General features: G+C 35.4%; 2 protein-coding genes across 2 annotated transcripts; both read right to left on the reverse strand.

Annotated features, from left to right (window-relative positions):
* Positions 1-69: 69 nt before the first annotated feature.
* On the reverse strand, positions 70-15,263 carry LOC118057055 (MAP3K epsilon protein kinase 1). The gene is made up of 24 exons (XM_035069507.2): positions 15,020-15,263; positions 14,474-14,608; positions 13,760-13,780; positions 13,044-13,117; positions 12,852-12,942; positions 12,685-12,768; positions 12,074-12,175; positions 11,789-11,920; positions 11,376-11,447; positions 10,771-10,871; positions 10,258-10,372; positions 9,692-10,087; positions 8,073-8,405; positions 7,952-7,996; positions 7,139-7,318; positions 6,960-7,043; positions 6,456-6,547; positions 6,282-6,365; positions 4,698-5,590; positions 4,024-4,412; positions 3,795-3,929; positions 2,658-3,064; positions 2,334-2,448; positions 70-526 (listed from the first exon to the last, which is right to left on the reverse strand). Exons 1-24 carry the CDS (start codon positions 15,077-15,079, stop codon positions 350-352), a joined length of 4,317 nt encoding a protein of 1,438 aa, XP_034925398.1. The 5' UTR covers positions 15,080-15,263; the 3' UTR covers positions 70-349.
* A 2,472-nt stretch (positions 15,264-17,735) lies between these two features.
* Positions 17,736-25,612, reverse strand: LOC118057056 (alanine--tRNA ligase). The gene is made up of 23 exons (XM_035069508.2): positions 25,284-25,612; positions 24,826-25,064; positions 24,608-24,748; positions 23,930-24,076; positions 23,610-23,762; positions 22,857-22,986; positions 22,648-22,744; positions 22,407-22,527; positions 21,863-21,922; positions 21,677-21,727; positions 21,504-21,599; positions 21,184-21,285; positions 20,911-21,033; positions 20,488-20,631; positions 20,311-20,382; positions 20,125-20,200; positions 19,890-20,032; positions 19,686-19,794; positions 19,414-19,601; positions 18,965-19,054; positions 18,659-18,841; positions 18,400-18,579; positions 17,736-18,063 (listed from the first exon to the last, which is right to left on the reverse strand). Exons 1-23 carry the CDS (start codon positions 25,591-25,593, stop codon positions 17,992-17,994), a joined length of 3,027 nt encoding a protein of 1,008 aa, XP_034925399.1. The 5' UTR covers positions 25,594-25,612; the 3' UTR covers positions 17,736-17,991.
* Between the last annotated feature and the right edge of the window lie 1,550 nt (positions 25,613-27,162).

Genomic DNA, 27,162 nt, shown 5'->3' on the forward strand with positions numbered 1-27,162 from the left:
AGCCTTCACTATATTTTTCTCCAGAAAACGAAATCACACGATGAAGAACAATGATGAGAGGTGAAGAAATGACAGCTATAAATTGCATCTTTTTTTAACTAAGATGTAAAAATATTTTCGGTTAACCCATACAAAATCGCATGATAAGCACTGGCAACAAAACAGGATTAACACGTGGTTAATGCAAAACACACAGGCTGAACTGCAAAAACAAACGGGCACTATGCAGGACTCAATGCAAGAAATATACACACGCAAACCATATTTCAAGGGGAAGAAAACCCTAACAAACAAAAATTTCCTAAAAAACCATGTACATTTGGAGGAGAAGAAGCTACGAGACACGAATTTACAGAACGGTATTTATATGAAGTGCTTTAAGCAGCGAAGTAGCCATTTGTTTGACTAGCACTTGGCCTCCGGAGCTTTGCCCGTCCCTACGTTCCTCGATCAAGTTCTGGAGTTTTTGGGGCAAATCATTCTCCACGATCAACTGCTTTGGACGGGGGTGGTGCTCATACACAGCCTGACACAACAAATTTCAGTGAGCAATTAATATGATCAAACAAGCAAACACCTGCTTTCAGCACAAAAACAAATGATAGAATGAATGAAGCGAGGAGCAAATTGAAAAGAGAAGTTCCATGAAAAAAGGGTAAGCTCTAGGCTCTTCTTTCCACCAACTATGGCTATGATTTGATGTCTTGGACTCTTGGTGATAAAAGAGCACGCTTCCTTGGCTGCTCAGTTACTGATAATCTAAATGGATCATAAAGAAACGGTAAAGGAAAATAAAATAATAATGCACATAGGAGACAAGCTGGTGTTTTTTGACATGACAAGAGACCATGGTAAACAGACTTGCATTGCTTCTTGTTCTAGCCATGAAAAGAAGACTGCTAGAGAAGGTTTACAGTGATTGATAAGAAGATATCCTAAAACTTTGATTTTGAAGGTAAAGAGTAATTAATCAGCAGATGAATTGCATAAATCCAAAATTAAATAGGGGTTGGCTCCCCTCCAGTCCCTCGAGCCATTAGGTATAGATAGATACATGACACTCGGAAATAAAAATCCAACTGTTAATATCATTGCATGTCATCCATCTCAAATGACTTAACCTTCCTTCTACCACTCGTCTCTCCTTCACATCCTGACCCTATTTAGAACGAATTCTGAACAACTCAATTGAAATGATTCATGTGTTAATTTCAATTTGATTCAATCAAGTCAGACGATTACCCATAATCGCTATGTAAACAAGATACGAGTCATTATGTAAACAAGAGATGGGGCATCCAATCATCTTTTCCAACATTCTCAAACAGCAGCCATTTTCATCCTGAATCTCAAAAAAAAAAAATGCCCTAAACATCACAGATTTGCACATTTCTCAACTTAAAGATATATCGATATTTGAATCTTTAGATCACCTCACCAACAGCACCCACATCTTGCACTTATACATACATAAATAAAACGACTACAAGAATCTGCATCCTGGAGTTGAAATATTTACCCACATCTGCACTATAGAACTAGACTTCTCTCTAGCTTGGAACCTTTGTGATTTCCTTTCCCTCAACAAAAGCATCATCTTCTTGATTTGCGAAACCAAAAATATCTAATGAAATTTAATAATAAAATACCTTATGCATCATTATCGCTAGCATAAATTTTTATATCACATTTTTAATTGGGATTTCCTATAAAAATTACAATCAAAACACCTACTCAAGTGACAGAGATGGGAAGAAAAACATAAAAATCAAACATGTTGAGAGAGGAGAGACAAAGATGATTTAAAACGAGGTGTTTTGGCCATCATTGTGCTAATCATTGGATTTCTAGCAAAAACGTGTTAGTAATCCAAAAGAATACCTGTGGAAAATGGAGGGTTTATAAACTGGAAGGGAGCCAGCCCTTGCTATACATTAACAAGGACTTATTAAACAAATCTAAGTGAGATAAACAATATGTCTACCTAGCAAGAGAAGGGCCATAGCAGCAGCAAAATCAACAATTCAAGCAACATTGATCTACATGTTAGAGGTTATTCTTCTGTGCAGTAGTAAAAGTCCAGTGCTTGCACCCACATGTGTGATGTTCAAATCTTGATGGTTGCCACTAAAATATGAAAAACACATGAAGGGCTCCCTCTAATCCTTCTATCAAAGAACCCACTTAGTGGAACCATAACCAAATGATTATCTTCTTTTATGGGCTTGGGTAAATCGACTCCATCCATCATGTCAAGCACAGTATGACTCAGGCAAAAAAATATTTACAAAGACATAAGCGAGAGGGGATGGTGATAGGTTGAAAAATTTCACCTTTATTAGTTTAAGCAGATTAAGACGAGCAATGGCATCCTGATGATCCAGTTTCCCAATGAGCAGAGGTGTCAAGCCATTAACAGCTAATGTCGTATTTATCCGAGATGATTTCCTGCATTCAATAAATACAAATGAAATGCTGCCAAAATGCTGATGATTTGAGCAGTACACATCCCAAAGGATCTGCAGCATTCCAGTTTTTCATCCATAGTTCATTGTTCACAGTTTAATAGATCAATAGCTTAACATTTGTGAGTTAAACTTGAGAGTACAGCCTAAATTGTTAATTAAGAAATGAATAGAAAGAATGAAAATTCATACGTTATAATTTTCAAGAATGGCTCCAATATGTGCACAAATTGTGGTTCCGGGCAGCATTGGAAAAACTTCACTAATTTCTGAACTGCATCCTTTTTTAGCAATGCTTGTTCCACTTTACGGTTGTCATTGTCATGAGCCAAGCAAACAGCAATAGAGTCCAATGCTGTCACTGACCAAACCGTATCATCCAGCAGGCTCAAGTATACATCCAATCCACCATGAGCCCTCAATTGCTCTCTTGAATTACGTGATGCATGAGCCATGTCACACAGTAGAGGTAATGCATGAGGTTTTAAAGGAGAATCTGACATAATAAAATTCATCAAGTGTGGAATGATTCCATTTTCAGCAGCTTGTTCCTGCCTCCTCTTATTTATCTTGCAGAGGTTAAAAAGTGCATTGAGGACCTTCAAATTATAAAATTCAGAAAAAAATTGTGAGAATTAGGATGCTTGCACTAATTAAATCCACTAATTAAAAATCTTGCACCTAATTAAATCCACTAATAAAGAACTTGTACAACATAAACAATCCAGACCAATTTATCAATGAAACCTAGATAACAAGAGATAAAGATTATCTAAGCAAATTTTGACACAAGTTTAAGTTTACATTTCACATGTACGTACCCACACGGTTCCCAAATTTAAGATACAGGCAAGATTTTGATAAGTGATGCTTTTGGTTACCATAGAATGAAAGCTTTCATTCAGTGCAGCTGCCAGTTCCTTTCTTCATAGAGAAAGACAAGAACTTGCAACATGATACTTATAGCAAGCATAGAATGAAAGTTTCATTGTGATGCAACCTACTACAAGCTTTGGAACACTCAATCTCTAGTTGACTACACCCACAAAAGAATGGCAATGTCAGGAACAGGGTTTAGAAAAGAGATGATCCAAGAACCTATAGAATTTCTTACCAGTAATTTAGTGAAAGACTATATACCATCACGAGAAGAAGACTACAATCAAAATGTCAACAAGTGTGGAAGTAAAATAGAAGTACAAACAAAACTAAAATGGAACGGCAGATAAGGAAAGGTGCATGTAGAAAATCAAAAGGATACAGTAAGGAGCAGCTTGTAGCATAGTCACAAACTGCTTAAATTATAGCAAGAAAGTTGGGAAGGCCAACCTCACTATGAATTTGATCTACAAGAGGTCCATCTTTGAGTTCAAGATTTGGGATCAGGTACTTAATTGCATCTGCCCGCTGAAGATTCTCTAAGCAGTTCGGGTCAGTTGACAGGTTATTGATACACTCTAGTATCTGGATATCAATAAAGAGCAGCAAAGTGAGACAGCATAAAAAAATCACTCCAACAAGTTTAAGCTTGAAGCTGGTAGAACACTCTCTTATGCACCTTCAAAAGAATAGGGGGCTCAATTCTGTTGAACATCTGGAAAAGACGATTAAGCAAGCTTTGGCTACACATATAGGATTTTACAGTTGTATCAGCTTGAGAAAACTCCAGCAGAAGGTCTGCCACTTTCTCCAGGTATTCCCTTGCAACCTCTGCATTCATAGTTGATACCATCTGGGAAAGCAACCCAGATGATGTTGCACTCCCAGGTCTAGCATTTAGAACACCCGAACCAGACAGTACACCGGATGCTGTTTGAGATGCAATACCAGATGTGGAAGCAGCACCTTCATTAGGTGCAAGAGATCCAACCTTCTTACTCACTGTCTTGTGTGAAATTCTAGGAATGGAGTCTAGATTTCCATTCTCTCTTCCACGCCCAGATACCTCTGCAACCATAAGGAGAGAAGTTACTAATATAAGTGTTCCTCATTGGAAATTCATATAGTAGCAGCTCCATAATAATATTGCTGGAAATTCAAATTCTTCTGCAAGCGAAACGGGAAGAGATTATCACTAAAAATCCCTAAATTAGACTTCAAAATTTGTGTTGTTACTACCAGCAGTGAATGAAGATAAGAGCCATATGCCATTAAAACTTCAAATAACATGAAGTCATTTTAAACAATTCAAATGTTGAAGAAAAGGAGAGAGAGATGAACAAAACCAATTACCTGCAAACTCTGCCATCAGAAACTCTAATCCACCATTTGTTTTCTTCTCAGATGCATGTAATAAAGGCATTATGCTTTCATGTCTCTCTAACCCTGAGAGGTGACGTGCATACTCCAACTGACCAGAGAAATGCCTAGAGGGGGGTTCCTTCTCCAACAAGCTTAGAAGAGGACGAACTTGCTCTGGCTGGGCAGATATCATAGAAGTAAGACCATTTGATGCACTTTCTATCAACTTTGGAGGCCTATCAGTAGATGTCCTTTGTGTTGAACCAGTGACTCTCTGCTGCCTAAGGTCAATTTCTGGGCGAGATGGATCACTTTTCCACCGGTCCAAGCTATCTCGCTCTTTAGAAACAGCACCTGAAGGTTCTTTGGTGACCATGTTTGGAGCTTTTCCTAAAGCTGCTGGATCTGACAACTTGGAAGCAGCTATAGCTTCGATTGTTTCATTGCTAGCATGAGGTCCATCTGTGTCTGTCCCAAGAAATCTGGCATCTGGTTGAATGGCATCCAACCTTTGGGAATGTGAAGTTGAAGCACGTGATGGTTCTTGTGTCCCAAAAGGCAAGGAATGATCAATCATTCCATGTCTAACTTTAAAGACATCAGGCTGATCAGATGCAGAAAGAGCTGGCTCGCTCTGAATGAAAATAGGATGATTGGAATCCAAGGGACCAGATCGTGGTCGTTGAGATAAACCATCTAGTGGAAATCCAGTTCCCACAGATATTGAAGCTAGCCTAGTTGCCTCATTCAAGCTATAAAGCGTGTTGATAAGTCTGAGCAGTATTCCATTTTTTGCAGCTATGCGACAGAAATCATTTCTTGGGGTTGATCTCTGAAGCTTAAAGACCTGCCACATGCCATCGATAGCTAGGTGAACCATGTCCCTGGATGCAAAGTTCTGAATCAGTGTATTTATAAGATGATGTGAAGACTACTCAAAGGAAATTATGTGTCGACTAACAAGCATGCTCCAGAAATTGGCATGACAAAACCATAGTTGTAGAGTTTTTGTACAGTGACAAAACCATATGCATTTGGATATTTGTGCAGTCAGTTGTAGAGTTTTTGTACAGTGACAAAACCATATGCATTTGGAAATTTGGACAGTCAGCTGTAGAGTTTTTGTACAACCATATGCATTTGGAAATTTGTGCAGTCAGTTGTAGAGGTTTTGTACAGTGTCATCCTTGTCTACTAATCAGAGACCAGATATGATTTCAAAGACGATAAATTACTTAGAATGTGATATTGAGCAGCACAAATCAAGCTTTTCTTGGGAAAATGCTTATTAGAGAATAGTCAGTACTTCTATTCCAAGTTGGGGTTTGATACAAGAGGAGGGGCATGAATAAAATATAGCTAAGAGATGAATTCTAATGAAATTCACCAGCTTCATACTCATGCATTGTGACATAAAATCCATACTGTGCAGCCAAACCACCTATCTTTCTGCATGCAAAAGCACCATTTCAAACTTCCAAGCAAATACTAATTCTTTTTTCATCTTTAAAGGAAAAAATATTCGGTCTTGCAAAACATAATTTTTAAAACTCACACCAGAAAGAAATTACACACCTGTGCTTCGCGTAATCAGCCTCTAGAAAACCCACCAGGATAGGTATTCCTCGGCAAGCAATGAACATTTGCAATGTCAAGGAGCTGGACAAGAAAGCCAACAATGTCAATCCTAATCCCTTTGCTTGTTTAACAAATCAATGCAAGGGGATTATGAAAAGAGAAAATCTCCACCTTGACTGGCATAGCTGCTGCAAGAAATAAGCTGCTTCCATGCGAACTTCACGAGGGCGATCAGGTCCCGCAAAACTCGTAACCACAGGGATCTGGCACATAACATTGGCAAAAAAAAATTGATGAAAGTAACATTCTAACCCAAGCATTTCTGGAAGAAGGGTTTGTACAGAAAAGTAAAAACATAGTGTAAGGTCCAAATATGGATGGAATGGACCAATCCATTCACAAGCAATACTAAATGCTTGCCTGCAGTAACTCCAAACTTGAGCAAATTACTCCAGACAAGAGAACACAGAATTGATGAAAGTAATATTCTAACCCAAGCATTTCTGGAAGAAGGGTTAGTACAGAAAAGTTAAAACATAGTGTAAGGCCCAATTAAGGATGGAATGGACCAATCCATTCACAAGCATTACTGAATGCTTGCCTGCAGTAACTCCAAACTTGAGCAAATTACTTCAGACAAGAGAAAACAAAATGTCAGAGATATACGTCACTTACCAAGCCAACAAGACAAGCATTTTCCTGGAAATCAGTATTATCTTTCACGATCTGATTTATAAGTTGAAGGATAGAGCATATAACCTGAAATATTGGAAACAATTTTCTCTTGTATTATAAGCTGCAATGCTCGAAGCAAGCAGCAGCAACAAAATGAAATGCATAGCTATCTGGCTTACACGAGGTTTAGGAACTTCAAGTAATTCCATTAGAGGAAGCAAACCATGCTGGGTTATAAAAACAATTTTCTGCTCGGGGCGCTGGTGAAAGATGCTAATAAGTTTCTGGCATGAAGATGCAATCACATCTTCTGACTCCTCAGGTCTTAATGACCCAACTAACCTGCTAAACTCAACAGCCTACCAAGCAAAAACAATAACCATTACAACCAATCCATGGTGAAAAAAATCAATGAGTATGCTAGAACTAATATTAATGTCATTTTTATTTTTAATAATCCACTATGATTAGACAACAGGAATTGATGAGCAAAATTATCTAAAGATTAAATTCACAAAGGTTTGTGAGTTTCCAACCCACAACAGCATGGCATGCATCAATTGGCTTCCCAATGTCACTAAATCATCAGGATGGTCAAACCATTACATGAAAGAGAAATTTTAAAGATTGGAGCCAGTTTATCAATCATCAGATTACAAGTTCGTATAACAGGATGTTTTCTTCTCCATTGGATATTAAAATACTGTCAGATTCTCAAGTAATCAAAAAAGGAAAAATAAATAACTGCAAGCATAGAGGACAGCCATTTAAGGTTATTACATAACATGAAGAACTACAATAGACTGGTGCAGCTTCGTATTTTAAAATACCCATCTTTAACAGGCATCACCCACAATCCAAACAATAAAAAGAGGCAGGTAATGAGCTCACGTCTTCTGTTCATCAATATAAACACTTGAAACAAGTCTGAATTACAATTTTACTGTAGTTCAAATCAAGGAATTGCTTAAAATGCTAAAACATTTGATTACCTGTAGAGGAAAGAGATTTTCTGCAGGCAGTTTTTCTCCAAAATCCTGCCAAGAAAAGCATATGCTGTCAGGAATTATTAAACTAACTGAATAACAAACAAATTGAGCACTTAAAACATACCAAACCATCAATATCAATCACGCCATCCTTTAGAACACCCATCATTAGGCGAAACAAATCACCACCACCATTAGTTTGTCCCGTTTCACTCTCCATTTGTTTTTGAGCAATAGTCGCTCTCAAAATTGCTGCCAGGTCATTTTTCCCTGCATCAGCCATGATTGCATTCCCTTGGTTCATATGTGATGCTGAGGTAGATGTTGAAGCTTCAGCTGCTCGATCCTCAGGATTTTTATCAAGGGGGTGAAATAAATCATCCAGTGAAGCATCTCTAAGAGTGTCACTAAATTTACTAAGTTCGTTTCCTCCTGAGGTCATTGATGTCTTCACAGCCTTCAAAGTCCCAGTTATACAGAAGCGTAAGATAAAACAATTTTTGTATCTAAACAGGGAAACAAGACAGAGGGTGAGAGGAGTGAGGAGGAAAGGTGTAGGTTATGTCAATGTTCAAGCTCCCAAGGAAACCTGAATTCAAACTCAGGACAAGCCACCATTTTTTAACACCAAAAAGAAAACAAATGGGACAACAGAAAACCACACTCAATATACCTGGCTACAACTAAAATATCGCACAACAAATATGATAAACTATAACATGCAAGGCCACACGGTGGCACAGAGAGGTACAGCGCCCACACACTAAGAAGAGACAGGCTATGAAATTAGGCATACATAATGTTAAAAAACTATAGTGGAAATACAAAAAGCTCGTTTGGTACAGTGTTTAGGTGCTTTTGTAAGTACTTTTGGGTAGAAAATACATGTTCATATCATAACCATCCAAAAGCATCAATTTGATGCCTTTTCAGAAGAAAAAAACTTTAAAGCGCATTATCTAACACAATATGAATAGACAGAAGCAGATGTAACATAACCCAAAACAGAAGATCTGTTATCACAAGAAAGGGCCAGAGGGCATAAAAGAACCAGATATCATGGAAATCCAAAAGGTAAAGTTCACATAAAGGCTGAAAGCTAAAATTTAATCAACCACATTTTTTTCAACTGAGTGGTGATATCAGGGATGGGCACTCAAGAATTCTGTTTTGACCATGTCCAAAAGCCATGAGTTGCAATTAGTACAGTTCCTCTCAATCATTGTGGTGCAGCTTAGTTGCTCCACCAAAAGTCATCACCTTGTTTTACTTCAAGCAATGAAAGCAGAACCAGCTGAAATCCTCAAAATTACATGAAAATATTGAACTGCTCAAGGAACCTACATCCCTAGATCTAGGCATCATTGAGTATATTTTGTTAACATGATGCCCCAGTTTCATGTACTTTCAAGTTCATATTCATATTTTATTTCTCTTTCTTCACAAAAAGAAATAGTCTACATGAAAAAAGTTGGGCTCTGAATACAAGATATGTCATGCAAAACATTGAAGATAAAATTAAATTGGAAGACCAAATGAAAATATGAATGATAGGGTCAACACCACATCTGTCTCTTTCTCTACTTTGCGTGTCATTTTAATCATGTCAAGAATTATCTGTTCATGATGAAATAATGCAGCGCGCACAACAAACCATGTGCGCCTCTGGGAAGAGAGAGAGATAACATAAATGAATAAATGTGTCCATTATCAATAGCCAAGAAAGCAACAGAAATTAGTTACCTTTCGAAGCCCATTATCTTGATTTCTTGTTGCAAAACCAAATGATCCATTCTCAACATGAGCAGAACTTGTTTTTCCTCCATTACTTCTTTCTATGTTTTTTCCTCTTGCATCGGGAGATTCCAAGTCATCAATAGTCAGAATCTCATCCTGGTAATGCGAAGGCATCGATCCATGAAGCAAAGGAGAAGCAGCAGCTACTTTATTTGTAGATAGTCTGCCAGGACTAGTTTTTAGAGACGAGTTTTCGTGAATAGCTAGGGTTGGGACTTGATCTGAATGGAGATCATCTTCTAATTTATCAATTCTTTCCTCAACTACATCACCATCTGAAGAAGTATTCTTATCAGACTTACTCACATCCTCAGAATCTGGCAATGATTCTTTCCTAGAGCCCTGAAAACCAAAAGATACAAATCAGGAATGTAGTGTCTTTGAAACTTTGCCATGGAAACTCAAGTTGTGAATCATTTTGCAAGCAAAATTATTTTCTTCCTCGGCTAAGGATATCGAGAAGAGTTCCCACGTTAATAATTATCACAATGCTTAGGTCACATGATTCTCACAGCTTTGAAGTCAGCAACAGATGCTTTTGTTTTATCAACAGAACTGATTTGAACAGTGCTCTGGTTATCTCCATTTAAAATTTCTGCATCTACTGAAACATCTTCCTGTATGCTTCTACAAAAAAGAAAAAGCAAGCATGTTTGCGGTAAGATACCACATTGACACCATGGAAGGAAGTCACCTAGTTGCAAACAAAGAACAACAGTTTGATTTATGGTGACATGACACATGTTTAGTTATGAAGGCATAAAAATACTGGATGCCAGTTCCCAAAAATCACAGCAGAGAAGGTGGCTAGAGTGAACTACTGGTTTATTCCAATGCTCAAATTGAATATTTGATAAGGTACATAAGGTCTCACAAACAGGCTTGGGGTTTAAAGCGAACCATATAAACTACCTTGTCCTTGGTTAAGAGAGTGATATGCAGAACTATAAAATTGGCAAGACAAGAAATATTTATGACCCTTAAACAGCAGGTGGGCAAAAACAAGTGAGAAGATAAAATCCAACCTTATTGATCCACTATGACGGAAAGAGTTCAAAGCACGTCTAGAATTTAATATCCAAGGATGAGAAAGCAGTGTCTTTGCATCAGGCCGCTGCGTTGCATCCTGAAATATGCAACCAAATATCTCCTTTCATTAATAAATGAACAGAATCTGAAAACAAAAAAAAAAAAATGAAAATGAAAACATATTTCAGGGCGACCAACAGAATAATAATTAGAAAGCTGAAAGCTCTAAAAAATGACAAGGCAAAACTGAATCAGGTAAAATTAGGCAAGCCAGAGTTGGTTGGACTGAACTAAAGTGGGAATCCAAGAAATTGCTATACTGCCTAACCAGTCATTGTGCTTCTTTCTAGGGATCCCTTTCTAACATTAGGACTTTGGAAGGGAGTTAACCTATGGATGGGAAGTAGTAATTCCATCCCTTTTTAATTCTGGGCTAGGTCAATGGCAGGCCCAAATTAGCATGCCAAGAACTTCTTTCAAAACTTAAAAATTGGAAACTGGGCAAAACATGAGTCTACATATGAAATTAGCAAGCTGGGAATTAGGCAACTGAAGAGCTGTGAAACTGATCAAGCTAGAGGACTTAATGTGAGCAATGTACCTTCTTGAAGCACTGGCGGAGAAAGTCTGTAATGTCAGGAGATAAGCTATCAGGTATCGGAGGACGATCATCCTGAGAGAGAAAGAGAGCTTTGTCATTATAATGCAGTAAATCATCAAACCATTTTTTCAACTCCGAATATATTCAACTACCTCAAAAGAAATAAAAAAAGCACTTCTAACATCAAAGGAGGTTTGCATTCTGGATAATAAGAACCCCAAGCAAAATCTAAATAAGAAACATGAGATAGCATCAACAATGGAGGCTCCGCTTAGAAAAACCCAATTTGTACTATATCCGTGCTTGCTATTTGTAGAAGAAAAGATAAAGAGGCTAGGTGGACAAAAAAGGTTAACAGGAAACATAGCTCGTCTGAAGAAACTAAGAGTATAAGGAAATACAGCTAATTATACCTGAACAATACGAAAGAGTGCTGGCATTGGCTGCAAATCATAGTAAGGTGGTACACATGTAAGAAGTTCAATCACAGTGCAGCCAACACTCCAGATATCAGAAGCAGCACAAACCCCTGACATTTCAATAACCTGGCAAATAAACAAGTTTCACATGAACAAGCCCTCCAATACCTCGACAGCTACATCATATAAATACTCATTTCCAACCATGATTTTGCACATAATGGATTAGAACAAATAGGAAAAACATGTGGCTAACGAAAGCAGGCAAGAAATGAGTACCTCTGGGGCCATCCAGTATGGCGTTCCAACAACCGAATGAGTATTAACATCAGCTTCAGTTAATTTTGTTGCAACACCAAAATCAGCAAGTTTCACAAGACCCTGAAATAATAAATTAGGTCAAGTAATTGCTTTAAAGACACCATTGTAAAGGATGTATGAGAAGTACAGGACAAGTAAAAAGAAATTCAAATCTCCAAATACAACACATGAGTGAAAGAGCACGATGATGTCACAGGACATCCATTTACATACAAAATAGTCAAATACGCTCCTAAGCTCTCTTCATTATTATGGAAAGCAGTGGTATAAGAATAAAAATGAAACCTCTTAAAAAAAAATTTAAAAAGGACTGCCATAAACAGTCACATCAACAAATATATAACATGTTAATTTCCCTCAATGAAAGCATGCAACATCCCATGACTTGACATTATATAGCGATGATACACTGCAACTCTGAATTTACAGAAAGGCACAATATATGGGAGTATCAATATGACATCATTCAATTTTGGATTGAGCTTCCTAGTGTATTTGAAATTAGAGTAATTATAGGGTCCTCATATCTAAATGAAGCATTACTTAAACACCATAAACAGTACAATTACCTCTTTGGTCGTCAATATGTTTGCACCCTTGATATCTCGATGGATAACACCCTGTTCGTGCAAATAAACTAATCCTTCCAGAACCTACCGTCAAAATAATTTTATAAGCATAAATTAGAAAAGGTTAATTCAGAAAGAAGCAAATAACTGGAAGAGACGAGCAAAACCTGGGCAATGTAAACAACCACCAAAGACTCTGGAAAAGGCCCAAATTTATTTGGCTTGATAATATTTGCAAGCGAGCCATTCTCCACATACCTACATCAACAACATTATGGAAATCAAAACATAAAAATCTGAAGCAGAGTTTATTTGGAACCTGATTATTCAGTTAGCAGAAAATGTTTGAGCTCACTTACTCAAGGATTATGTGGAGATGAGTCTTTGTCTTCAATGATCCAAGATATTTCACAATGTTTTTATGGTTCAAATTCTGCAATGGAAGTAGTATGTTCAAAATAGAATGAGCATGTGCTGAGAATATGCATCCTTCCAAAGGAAACTCATAGTGTCTAATTTTAGAAGTACGAATGCCCAAAGGGCCTCCAATGCTAGAAATTAATGATGGCAAAGATATATAAAGGCCATTAGACAGCTACTGTCCCGCCCAAGAAGTCCCTTTGGGTTCGCAACTCGGGCGACAGGGATAGAAAAGGCAATCTTGCTCATCCACCCTTAAACTAAAATGCACTCATTTATATTTGGTAGCGGCTAAGATCTTTATAATTACACGGAAGAATAGTTTGTTATACAAGATATGGAAAAGTAAACCATAAAACCATTCAAAACAATGTAATTAGGAAGAAGGCATGCAGTTTACTGGGAATAAAACTTCCAATAGATGATGAGGGAGCAAGATTTTGGGAAGGATGGATGGCAGCGCCCATAATCATTGATACCATAATACTTTCAGCAAATGACTAGATGGTATTTATTTAAAGGTCATCCCAAAGCCTTAAAATGCAGAAAATATGCTTTCTTAAATGAATTCTGAAGTCCACAAAGGCACAGTTCAAGTACAGCAAAAGAGAGATGAAATCAGAAAGCAAATAAGGCAGTGCAGAACAAATTCTACCTTCAGTAAATCAATCTCTTGCTGAAGCATCAACACATTACACGGAAGAAATTGTACCCAAAAGAAAAGGACCAAGCTGTTAGCAAACTTACAAGGTAGAGACTGAAAAATTATAGTACATTAAAACCAGATAAAGAAGCATAAAAGCAACAATTCTTATATTTTAGCACCCATCACCTGCTCTTACAACCAATGAAATACATGTTGCCAATTAAAAAGTTGTGATGTCATAGACTACCCAAACCTAGTTAAGGACCAACTATCGCAGGGAAATATCAGGTACCTAACTGATTGTTATCATTTTCCAAGTATAATGAATATATCATGAGAAAGCCTTCAGCAGACACAAGTGCTAAAAGAAAGTCCACATAAGGAATAGAATTGAATGGGAAAAGGCTATAACCGTAACCACTAAAAAACCATTTTGGTAAGATGCCAGTAGTCAATGCTTCAAATACTTAATTCAACTTGGTCAACCCTTAAACAACCCCAGAAATGAGTTGGCTTTTCCCAAAGCAAGTCCGTGATAAACTTTCTGGCTTTTCAGGGGTTGGGATAGTGCATGATCAACAAACCTAATGAACTTCAGACGGTAGCATGAAATCTTTTTTATAATAGTTCACTTCATCATCTTTAATTAGCTAGCAACATTTCAAGATTAAAAGAGCTGTGCCCACACGTGCACACATCTTTAAGAGAAACTTAGAAACAAACCATGATGATATTAAGATCCTCTTGGGCGATATTCTCCAATGAAACTTGTTTGATCGCAACAAAATCTCCATTCTCCAAATCCAACCCTTTATAGACCCGACCATACGCTCCTTTTCCAATCTCGTCTCCCAGCATCTACACCAAAAAAAAAAAAAAAAACCAGAGTCACTTACAAATCATGCATTTGCACTTAAATCGATATTGACTAAAGCGAATTAGTTAAGAGACAATCAGGAAACAAAATCAATCAAAATAAAATTTTAAAAAAAAAAAAAAAACACTAAAAATTAATAAAAAGAATTAACTAAAATTAACAAAGTACAAATTAAATTCTCTTTTTTATTTAAATTCCAAATTGATTTCCTTATCTACTAAATCTCAGGTCATAAACTTGAAATACACCATCAAAACACTAAAAGAAAAAATAAAATCGAGAAATTCTCTTTTCAACCTCGATTTTCTCAGCAACCAAGCATAAAATTGAAACCATAACATACATTAATATGGAATGAACAGTAAGGATTGTAAGAATCATGGACTACTCACATATTTGTTATCGAGAGTCTTCGATTTATGAAAATGAGATGATGTCGATTGCCGAGACATCTCTTCTTGTCGAGAATGAGACACACTGTTGTTTTACGAAACCCTAGATTTTCTCCATTTCGGGAATTCAGAAAAAAAATTACTCTTTTAACCGGCCGGTACCGGTGACAGAAACCTCAGGTCCGGCAACAAAGGAAGAGCGAGAGAGAAGCAACGGACGTGATATTGTGAGTGTCTGTTTTTCAAATGACGGTATTGACCTTAAAAGAGTGAAATGAGGGTAGATTATATTTGGGTACTGAAAACTTAGTAATATTTACTTTTAGCCCCTATAGTTTAGATTATTAATACCAATGCTGTAGACTATAAGTTAGGAGGAGGTAGTCCCCATTACTAAACAACTAAAAGGATAAGAAAAGAAGCCCCTTTTTTAGATAGTTTTTTTTATCTCGTTCTCACTCTTTATTTTATAAAGGTTCTAAAATTCAAAATGCTTAAAAATAAAAATGATATATTAGATAATCAATTAATTTCTTAGTTCAAGTATCTAATTTATTCTCTTAGTATCTTGTGACTTAATATGAAAAGTACGGTAATTAATACATGTAAAAGATTTTCTTTGATGAATACTGAGACTCTCATATTCTTAAATAGTAATTTTATAGGGTTGAAAAAATACAATAATATTTTAAAGAAATAGGCTTTGAAAAATATGTATGCTAAAAGTGTTAAAAATAAAGAGATTGTGAACCTTGAGTTTAAAATATTCATGGTGTATTTATAGTTTATAAGTCTCATTTTTTTTTTTGTTAAAAGAAAGGGTTGAAAAATAATTTCACCTTTGTTATATTTTGATCTGTGTTGTATTAAAAATAATATATACTGGATCATTATAAAATATTAAGGTACATATATAAAATCTTTAAAATATTCTCAATAGAAGGTTAAATTCAAGCAAGATGCCTAAGCCTATTAGAGATAAGACAATGAGCTCAAAAGTGTTTTCTAAAACAAGCTTATAGAGTCGGGCTCCTCCTCCAGGGTGAGCTCGTTGAGTCGAGCTCCTCCTCTAAAAATAGACCTTGAAGTTGATATATTCAAGCACGTTGAATAAAGTATTTGGGAAGGTTTGGGCATTGAATTTGGGTTTGTCATTCTTATTTTATTTGAAAATGAAAAGGGGATTTTTATTTTTATTCATATGTTTCTCTTTCAATAACCAAAAAGCCGATGATAATAAGGAGTTGTATTGGAAGCTTTTCAAATCTACAAGGTTAGTATGGGAAAATTGAAGTTAAGGGTACCGAAATGGAAAGTCGTTAAACCTACGGGTACTAAATTGTTGTCTGAAGTAATAATTTTGACATATTATTAGGCGAGGGAGCTTTTAAAAGCTGAGGCCAAGATTACGATGGACAAAGCTGTGAGGACAGATTGGTCAATTTATTTAAAAGGGGGAATTTTGGAACGTTTCTGTCTTTCGATAGAGTATTGGACCCGGCTGTCGCAAAATTTGGTATGAGGAGAGATTTTTTTTTTTTTGTTAGTTTGCATTACAAGAAAGGTAAAATAAAATTCATCAAATATCCAGATTATTTGTTCTTAAGATAACGTGCTACATATAATTGAGCTATTATTTAATTTAAGATTAGTGTAAATGGAAGACTTAGATTCGTAATATTTTTATAAGTATAAGAAGAAAATTGCTATTAAATTAAAAGTTTTTTGGTTTTTAGTTAATTGATGGAGTTTGATAATAATATTTATTTTTTATTTTCTTACTTAAATCGAGGATGAAGTATTATTTTGATAATAATGAAAATATTTTAAAAACTAATTACAAAACTTGAGATAAAAATTCTTAAATTATAAAGTGTTTTTATTCAAATTTCTTCTGGGTCTTTAACTTTGTGCTTTTTTAGAAATTCTAAGCAGACATCTTTCATTATTATTCTTATTATTATTATTATACGTGATGCTAAAAGTTGGGTTTCATGTTGTGATTCAATTTTTTTTTATTTAATCTTTCTATAAACTAATTAGATGAGATTAGGTTTATAATCATTATAAAAATTCCAATTTAAAAGATAGATGATTGAATTGTAAGACACATAAAACACATGGCTAATCTTAAAATCATGATAATTTTATTTTGGCTTAAAAATTTATTTTATTTATTTTTAATTTTTAAATCAAGCGAGAAGACAAAAAATCATTGAAAAACAACATACAATGGAGAAAATTATTGGTTATCTTAATTCCAGCAACCGAAATTGCAAAATTTGATGTCAAATAAATTTATTCAACAAAAATAGTTTGATTATAATGATTTTTGGATTTTTGTTGCCTGAAAAATAAATGAGACTCAAGAGAGAATTTTTTTTCCATACTGATTTGTGCTTTTGAACCACTTTTGAAAAATATTATAAAATCTTAAATTTTATTTGAATCTAAGTTTTTACCAAACCAACTGTATCATATAAGATCAACCCACAAAATCTATTTTTTTTAATATATATATATATATTAGCAGGATATTTTTTATATTTTTCAACGTCACGTAGATCCATGATCTAGTACTTATCCAATCCAAAACAGCATTTACCAGGCTCAAACAAGCACGTCAGACAACGGATTGAAGTTTCCAGATTTTATGAGCTGGCCTATGACTGAAGTCCTTAGCGATGTGAGTCGAACTTTTGTTGCAGACAGAGGATAATGATATTCTTGTGCACGAATTTTCAAGAAGAAAACAAAATGTCGACAAAAAGGACTGGAAAAATCAGTATCACTTTCTATAAATTAACAGTTCATACCCTGCAGTCCATTGTCTTCAATTACCTAGTTGCTTGTACCAGCAGCTGTATAATCAGTGTTTCTGTATGCGTTTCAGTAACTCGAATAAAGTCTGTCGACAAGTAGCAGGGATATCATCACGTCGCAGCAACACAAATAAGATTAAAAAACATCAATCATCTCAACTTCATCTGTGCGAATGATGTTGCCAAACCCATGGCCTCATCCAAATGCGATGCATCAGTTCCCTGAAACGAAACATCCATGATTAACAGAGTAGATCAAAAGCTCAGAGCATGATGAAAGCTGGATCCACTTTCGATTTTCGAAAGGTTTGTTCTATTTTCTAGGCAAACAAAATATCATGTCACAGGATGGTTCCACAGCCCCACAAAGAAATGCTCATCTTCTTGGACTTTCTGGAAACATCTTTAGAACAATTGATACTCGGTTTGAAATTCCCATAAAATCTGAGACTTTAACAACCAATTTAGCGCTTTAAAAGGTTAAATTTCCAAGAGGGGCTGGCTTTTCAACTTCTGGATGTGATGCATATAAAACTATTTATTAGTACGGGAACTAACCTGGCCGGTGGCAAGGCCCGCTTTTCCTTTGCCGCACCTCCCTTTCAGAGGCCCCAAAGCAGTAGTTAGCCACTCTGATACTTCCAACCCCTTTCCCTTGTCCAGCTTCTCTGGCACACCAGCACACACCACAACCTTGTTTGTGCTTTCATCAGTGCTGAAAACCATAGCAGAAATCCCCTGTCCACGCACCAAGATTGTATCATAGAAAAAAGGGGAGCAAACTGTTATATGTAAAGAGATGGAAAAGGCTAAAAACCTTCCGCTCCAAGACTTTCAAAACAGCTTCTCGGACAGCAGCTGCATCCAGACCGACATCAACATGAGAGATGCAGAAGGCCTTCCCATCTGAAGAGGCAACTTCAGCCATCTCAGTTGCAACCTCAACAGCCTTCTGCATGTTCTCTTCAGCAATCTTCTTTTGTGCTTTCCGCACTTTAATCTGATACAGAACCATTTTAGTATAATCTAGAGCAATGTGAAATACAAAATGAAAACAAGGAAACCACAAGAACAAACAAGGAATAGAAACAGGAACGGTGGCATTTTAGCTTGGCTGTAATACCTGTAGTACTGAAATCTTGGCTCTGATATCAGCTTTCTTGGCTGCTGGAATAACTGCTGAGTCCACACGAGTTTTAAGAGATGCTACTTTCTATTTAAAAAAAAAATATATATATATATATATTTCAGTGGACATATTATAAAATGAAAAACTTAAAAAGTACTCGTAAACATGATTAATGACAATACATTTAATGACTCTTGAGTGTTATTCGTATCTTCTTATCAGAAGGCGACGTAACAGAAAATAAATGCAGTCAATATGTTGAAACATGAAACTTAAACTTTCTAACCAAAGCAAACAGACATCCTCAATAAAGGTCCACTCACTTTATTTCCAAAGACTGGCTTCAGGATGGATAAAAGCCTGAAATCCTACTGTTGCTAAAGCAACCACGTGATGCAAAACAAAAAAAGATAAAGTCAATAACTGAAGTTTTTTAAAGAGACCTTTTCCAGTAAACTTCCATCTGCCTTGGATGCCTCATCAACTTCCTGCTCTAGTGAGTGTGCCAATTCCATTGCTTTAAAAGCACCATCAGTTGTCACAGCAGTTATCCTTCGAATTCCTTTTGCAATTCCCTCCTCAGATAAAAGAGCAAATGCCTTTGCTTCCCGCGTATTTGTTATATGTGTCCCTGCAATTATTTTGATAAAATCACTGTCAACCAAAAATTTAAAGCAGGCCAAAACAGAAGTAATATCATTATATAAAACAATACCTCCACAGAGTTCTGCTGAGATAGATAACCATTCTTCATTTTCTGGATTAGCCAGAAGGTCCTCAACTTTTCGACCAATTGAAACAACTCTAACTGGATCAGGATAGACCTGAGAGAGTGAGAGAGAGTGAGAGAGAGAGGGAAAGAGATGAAAGACGACATGCAAAAAAATGAGTAAGGAGCATGTAAAGGTGCCAATCTCACTTCGCCAAAAACAGCTCGCAAACCATTGATCTGCTTGGCTTCAGCAAGGGTTGCTTCCTTTGCAAATACACCTAATTCATCTTTGATCTGCCCATTCACAATTGACTCAATTTTTCTTAAAAGCGCAGGATCCACTGGTTTACCTATACAAATTCCAATAGCATTTTAAAACTATATAAATAGAAACAACCACATTGAACCTCTCAACAGTAGGATATCCTCTAACAAAACTTACCATGAGAAAAATCAAATCTTAGTTTTTCAGGAAGAACAATTGATCCCTTCTGGTCAACATGATTGCCAAGAACTTCCTGATTTCATATTACACAACATTCAGAAAAAAAAAAAAAAAAAACACTGTTTTCACTCGCAAGACATTAACAATACATAAATTCAAGGATAAAGGACCTAAGGAGCATACCCTGAGAGCAAAATTCAACATGTGCGTACAGGTATGGTTGGGAGCAATGAGCTTACGCCTATCATAGTCAACCTGCACAATATCTATCATTAGGAGTAGTGAAAAATGCCACACATAAATGGAAAACACCAAAATAATATGCAAAAAAGAAGCAGATTGGCATATTGCCAGTAATACCTTGCAGGTAACTTTTTCACCTACAGAACATTTGCCACTGACTCCAGTAAGAGAACCAATATGAACAATAAATCCTCCAAAAATTTGGACATTGCAAACTTGGAATGAACCAAAAGGGCCTTCAAGTACTCCAGTATCAAAAATCTAGAACCAGAAAACTGAGACTGGTAAGATGCGGTTTAACAAAATAAAAAAGGGAAAAGTGAAACATACAATGCAACACTCTGATGATAAGCAGTTCATGTATCATTCTTGAAGCCTATGAATCTAATATCTAACACCAAGAAAAAGCAGTATTCAGAAACATCAAAAAAACAATCCATGTCATTTTCCAATTGAATTCACAAGTCAAATCTCATGAATGTCCCATCAAGAGAATTCAAACAAGTCAGGGTAGTTAAAGTGATCTAATGAACAAGATACCTGTCCACCTTGCTCAGCATAGAAACTAGTAGACTCCAGAACAATACCGACTTCATTGGCAGCTGCAGCACTTTCCAAGAATTCAGAACCATTGTAGATAGCTTTTATTACACTTTCATGATCCTGAAAAAATACATGGGTGACACAAACTCGGGCATGGTGAAATTGTCACTTAAACAGTTTTACAACTTGCTTTGTACAAATTATAAACTGAATCCAACTCAAAAACACAGGAAACAAACTTTTGCAACCAACAAAAATACATGCACTGACGTCAAAACAAATAAATTTGAAGGAATCATCTGTTGCAGAAACACCCTTCTTGTGCAATGCAGATGTCGCATCAGCATCCATGATGATAGCACCGCCAGCTTGCTGCCAAAGAGAAACATTAGTAAAAAGGGGGCAAGTGTGTACATCACTGTATTTCCTCACACAAATCTCAACTTCGCTGCTTTGATATTTATTTTAGCTCCATGATACTTCTTTGGTTCTTATTTTTTCTTGCCCTGGTTGGAAGGGCTTTTAGCAAATGGCTCTACTGAGTAATGGTAATAGCTTAACAGTTAATTTACAAATGGAAGATACAATACCTTAGTTTGGGCATTTCTTGATCTTTCCCTTGCCTCATCCATGGCATTATTGAAACCTTCCACGTCAACCCACAATCCTCTTTCTTCTGCCATTAACTGGTACCACAAAAATAATTAGGATGCATGACACATAGGAGAGCATGTAAGATAAAGGAACAAAGTCCTAGGAGTACCTGAGTCAAATCTAATGGGAAGCCATATGTATCCCACAAGACAAACGCATCCTGCAAACAAGAGATCAACCAAGTTGAAGAGAAACCAAGTAAAACCGGTGTAAGTTCTCTCCCTTCTTCAGTGCATCAAAGCAGGTGAGAACCTTGTTATGTTTATCAATTAGAAGTATGTAGACATGTACTTGCCTGCCCACTCAAAACCTTCCCCTCAACCTCTTGAGCAGCCTTTTTAAATTTCTCAATTCCCTGAAAATAAAATGATGATCGGCCAACATTTTTAAATAGACATGTGGCATTGCAAACATATAGTGCAGTTTCCTCTGTAAGGCTTTAAGAAACTTAACTAAAAAGAATGCACCAACTTCAATGCAACTAGGATAACAATCCAATAAAAGCATGAAATGAAGAAAATGGGAGGATGTCAATGTCAGAGACCAAGAAGATTCCAAAGAAATGCAATAGTGAAGTTAACCCAAAATTTTTCTCATATTCAAAAGAAATGCAATAGTGAAGTTAACCTAAGCCTAACATGTGCAAGTTGACACCTAAAGAGAAAAAAAATCTCTTATGATACTGACAGTTTTAAGTTGCAAAGAAAAACCTTAATTATCCAAAAAAATGAGTAGACACAATGTCATTTAGAAAAAAAAAAGGAACATTAACAAATCAATTTAACCAAATGGTTTCCTTGATAGTCAATAGCAGTACACTATACAAAACCCATCCTCACCTTGAGCAAAGTCTTGCCAAAACTTGCTTCTTCAGCTGCAATAGTCTCCCTAATGTGTTCTTCATTTCGTTTCAGCTCTGGGAAAACATCACTCATCACTTTCACAACAACATTTACAAGCCTGCATTCATTAACAACAAAATTTAGACATAAGACCAAATTAAGCAATGGTTGCATTTCAATGGATACAATAGACAAACAGTAATGAGCACAACAAGGACATCACAGTTTTCATTCCTACCCATTGAAAAATCCTTCTTGAGCTTTCAAGACCTCACTACCATATCGAACAGCACGGCGAAGAATACGCCTAAGGACGTACTCACGACCCTCATTGCCTACAACACAACCAAAATGTTATAAGCTATTCACTTCATTCGGAAAAAAAAAAAAAACAACATGTAAGCATGCATTTCCATTTAAAAGTCAGGGAGGTCTTCATAAATCTACCTGGACAAGAACCATCAGCAATAGCAAATGAGAGTGTTCTAATGTGATCAGCAACCACCCTGTATGCCATGTCAACCCCATCTACATCATCAGCCCCAACTTTTCCAGAATAAGGTCGTGCCCCTGTTGCCTGCATAAAATTTTTTAAGAGAAAAAAAGGATGTCATTGTAGGTTTAGTTTTATTTTAACAAAACTTTGGTATAGTTTCAAGAATGCCCTAAAAATTATTCATATCCACAGCTGTAGTTTTAAAACCACTGGCAAGGATTTTGGAAACCTCCAGATCTAATTCAATTGGAGGTTTTAAAGATTTCTCATGTTTGAAACTACTTTGAGGGACTAGAGTTGATTTCCAAATAAAACTCAATATCTAGAATCATTACTAAGATGAATCAGAGGCCAACCAATATGCTTTACACCAATAACTCTAAAAAATTAACATTGAAAATTATATTCCCAAAATACCCAGCAACTTATATGATTAACTTTCACATTAAACCCAAATCACTTTCATGCTCATGCAGTCTACAATTTAGTTGTTCTCTTTTTCAAGCCTTTTGCTTCTATTACTTCAAGTTTTGCTTATAATGAAAGATTTATTTATTGGTTCATTGAATTCATTTACAATGAAGTGAGTTTCAAACATACAAATTCGATTAATCTATGTATTGTGTTCAATTTGCTATCACAACTAGTTTGAAACCAGCTATAAGGCACCCAAGATGGAAGAAAAAACAAGCAGCATATTTCACCTGCTGTATAGCATCAAAGATGGGCATGAACACATCAGTGTCATAATTGCTCATCTTGTTCTGAAGTACAGAAGTCAATCTTTCAAAACCCATTCCAGTGTCAACATGCTTAGCAGGCAAGGATTTCAAGGAACCATCACTTTCTCGGTTGAACTGCAATGGAATGAGACAGCAGAAATCGTTACCAACTCATGTAGGCAAAAATATATCATTGTGACAAATTATAAAGCATAAGCCTCTTTAAGATGATTAGCAAGATAGCACACGCAAAAGTATCACTTGGCGATTCTAGAGTACAAGGCATGCCAGAAAAGTACTACCTGAATAAAGACAAGATTCCATATTTCAAGGCATGTAGGATCATCATTGTTAACCAACGTTGCTGCATTGCGATTACCAACTCTATCGTAATGAATTTCGGTACACGGTCCACAAGGACCAGTATCTCCCATCTCCCAAAAATTATCCTATTCAAAGGCCAAAACAAAACATTAGATGTTAAATTTTAAAGCCTATTATAACAGAGAACCTCATAAGACAGAAAAATTCAAATAACATGCATTACAAAACATCCAAAAATCCAATAAAGAAGTTACTTAAGAAATCTATGATGCAAGCACATATAGAACAGCTTGGTTATGGAAATTGTGGTTGTCTATTAATTGCTTCCATCAAAATTAACATTCTTTAAGCAATTCAATCCCAACATGTTAATAATGCATTTCACACCTCAAATAACATAAAACCACAGTAGGAAAACCATGGTCAACACAAAGACTAATTGTGTGCCTCAATTTAACACCAAACAAAATACAAAGAAAACGTTTCTCCACCAATTGTGTGCATAGATACTAACTATTTAACATTGCCACTAAAAGTCTATTTCCTCTAAACCAATTCAGCACTCCCACTTCAAATTAATTTCAAAAAACATTTTTTAAACTAAAAAAACACATGACCCTTGTCAACACAGAAACTGAGGATAATGAACCACATACTTTACAGCCGAATGGAAGCACCCTTCCCGGTGGCAAAAATTGAAGCCAAATATCCCTAGCTTCATTATCAGGTGCCAGCCCTGCTTTCTCATCCCCGCCAAAATAAGTCGCATAAATCCTATCTGCCGGTAACTTATAAACCTACAGCAACCAAAATAAAAACATAAATACAACACCAAAACACAACAAACCTCAAAAAATTAAAATAACTAACCTACCTTAGTTAGAAGATCCCATGCCCACTCAATAGCTTCTTTTTTAAAATAATCACCGAAAGACCAATTCCCTAACATCTCGAAAAAGGTATGGTGATATGTATCTTTTCCAACATCATCCAAATCATTATGTTTCCCTCCCGCGCGTATACATTTCTGCGTGTTGCAGGCACGCGACAGCTTACTCAATGCCGTATTTGGATCCGCGGTTCCCAAAAATATAGGCTTAAATTGATTCATTCCTATCAAAACCAAAAAATAAAATTAAAACACAAAATCACACGTAAATAGTGCAAATAAATAATTATACGCATTCAAGATTAAACTAAAAATTAAGAAAGAATTAGACTAAATTAAATGTTGGCTAATACGCATTCAGAAATTAAACTAAATTAACAAAAAATGGCAGAATTGAAATGAAAGTATATTAAAAATGGTAATAAGATGTGGATTTTGCGTACCAGCATTAGCGAAGAGGAGAGTAGGGTCGTTTACAGGAACTACAGGGCTAGATTTCCAATCGACATGATTCTTCTCTTCGAAGAACTTGATGAAGGTATCGCGTACTCTATTCGCTGGCCAGTCTACGTCAGGCTGCGGAGAATCGATGCCTCCAGGCATGGTGGAGAAGAAGCGAGCGAGAGAAGTGAAGGGTAAGAAATTAGGTTGTTTTGAAGAAACCCTAGCCGCCGCTAAAGAGATGGGAGGTTGACGAAGAAGACGAAGAAGAGGAGATGAGAGCAGTGGCCTACTACTAGTTATTCTCTTCATACATTTTTTAAACGCTAACTACGATTTTGTGGATTTTTTGAGGTGGACAGCGAGAGTCGAATTTGTGGTTTTTTGGGGTGGGATTTGTAAATTAGGAAAATCTTTAATTGTTTGGGCTCTTTATTAATTTTTATTAATAGCTGATGTTGTATTTTATTTTAAAAAAAAAAAACAAAAATACATTAAAAAAAATTATTTTTAACATTAAAATAATAAAAAAATACTAAAAAAATATTAATTTAAAACTAAAAAAATTAAAAATTTTCAAAACATGATCAGACCACAATGCCAAACAATCCCAAAACTTTATTTATGTAATTATAATAACTATAAAAAATTGAATTTACAAAGGATAAAGTGTGAAGTATTTGCAAACTAAAATATAGTTTATCCAATAAATAAATGTTATGTAATAATTTCAATTCTTTTTAAACGGTATAGAAAACTATATTTTATCCTTATACGCTACTTATTACATGTAAATCGTAAAATCTTTCGGATTTTTTTACATGGAGAAAAATATTTCAGTGATTCGATGAGAATAATTGGTGTGGTGTGAAGTATAAGAATTTAGATAGTGAAAACTGAAAAGGAACAAGAAGAATCGCCACGTACTGTAGCCTATTTGGATTCTCTGGAATTGGAATTAGAATCCTTAGCGGGTTATAGGCCAAAAAGAAATTCTCGCCTTTGGCTAAAGATCAGTAAAATATAAGAAAACGTCTTTCATAAAAGAAATCCAAGCTTTAACTCTCCTTGATACCGTTTTTTAAATTATTTTTTATTTATTAATATATTAAAATAATTTTTTTTATTTTTGATATTAATATATTAAAATAAAAAAAATTCGAATATTTTTTTTTGAAATAAAAAACACTAACACTAGCGTTGATAGCGGGAAATACAATTTACATGACACGAGATTGATTTTATTGGCAACTGCATGTCCAGAAGAAAAATTGTCATTTATTGTAGGGAGAGATTGTACGGTGAATTATGAAAATAAATAAATAAAATTTTATAACATTCTCCTCACACATTTTAAAATACCAACACTGAAGTTGTGTTTGATTCGGAGTTGAAAACTGGAAATTTTAGTATTAATAGAGTAAATGTTCAAAGATAAAGTGTTGAGAATATAAAAAAGTGATTGAAACGTAAAGTATCATAATGTTTGATTTAAATATTAATGAATTGAGTACTAAGAGATGAAGTGGAATCTAATAGATTATTATGTATGTATCAAAGTGATCGGGAATATGGTTGTATTAGGATAATATTTTTTTATTTTTTAAAAAATTATTTTTGATATTAATATATTAAAATGATTTAAAAACATAAAAAAAATTAAAATAAGAAAACAAATAAAATAAAATTTATTTTTTAAAAAAATAATTTTGAAACGTAAAAATAAATAAGATATGATGAAGAAAATTTAAGGGGTTAACACTTAATCTTGATTGGAGGAAAAAATTTTACACTTGTTTTTTTTTTTTTTTTCAAACTAGCCTTTTTTGCAAACAATCCAAAAATATATGTTATTTTTATTATATTTAATTTAAACTCTGA

Source organism: Populus alba, chromosome 5 (assembly GCF_005239225.2).
Source record: "Populus alba chromosome 5, ASM523922v2, whole genome shotgun sequence".
Classification (NCBI taxonomy): Eukaryota; Viridiplantae; Streptophyta; class Magnoliopsida; order Malpighiales; family Salicaceae; genus Populus; species Populus alba.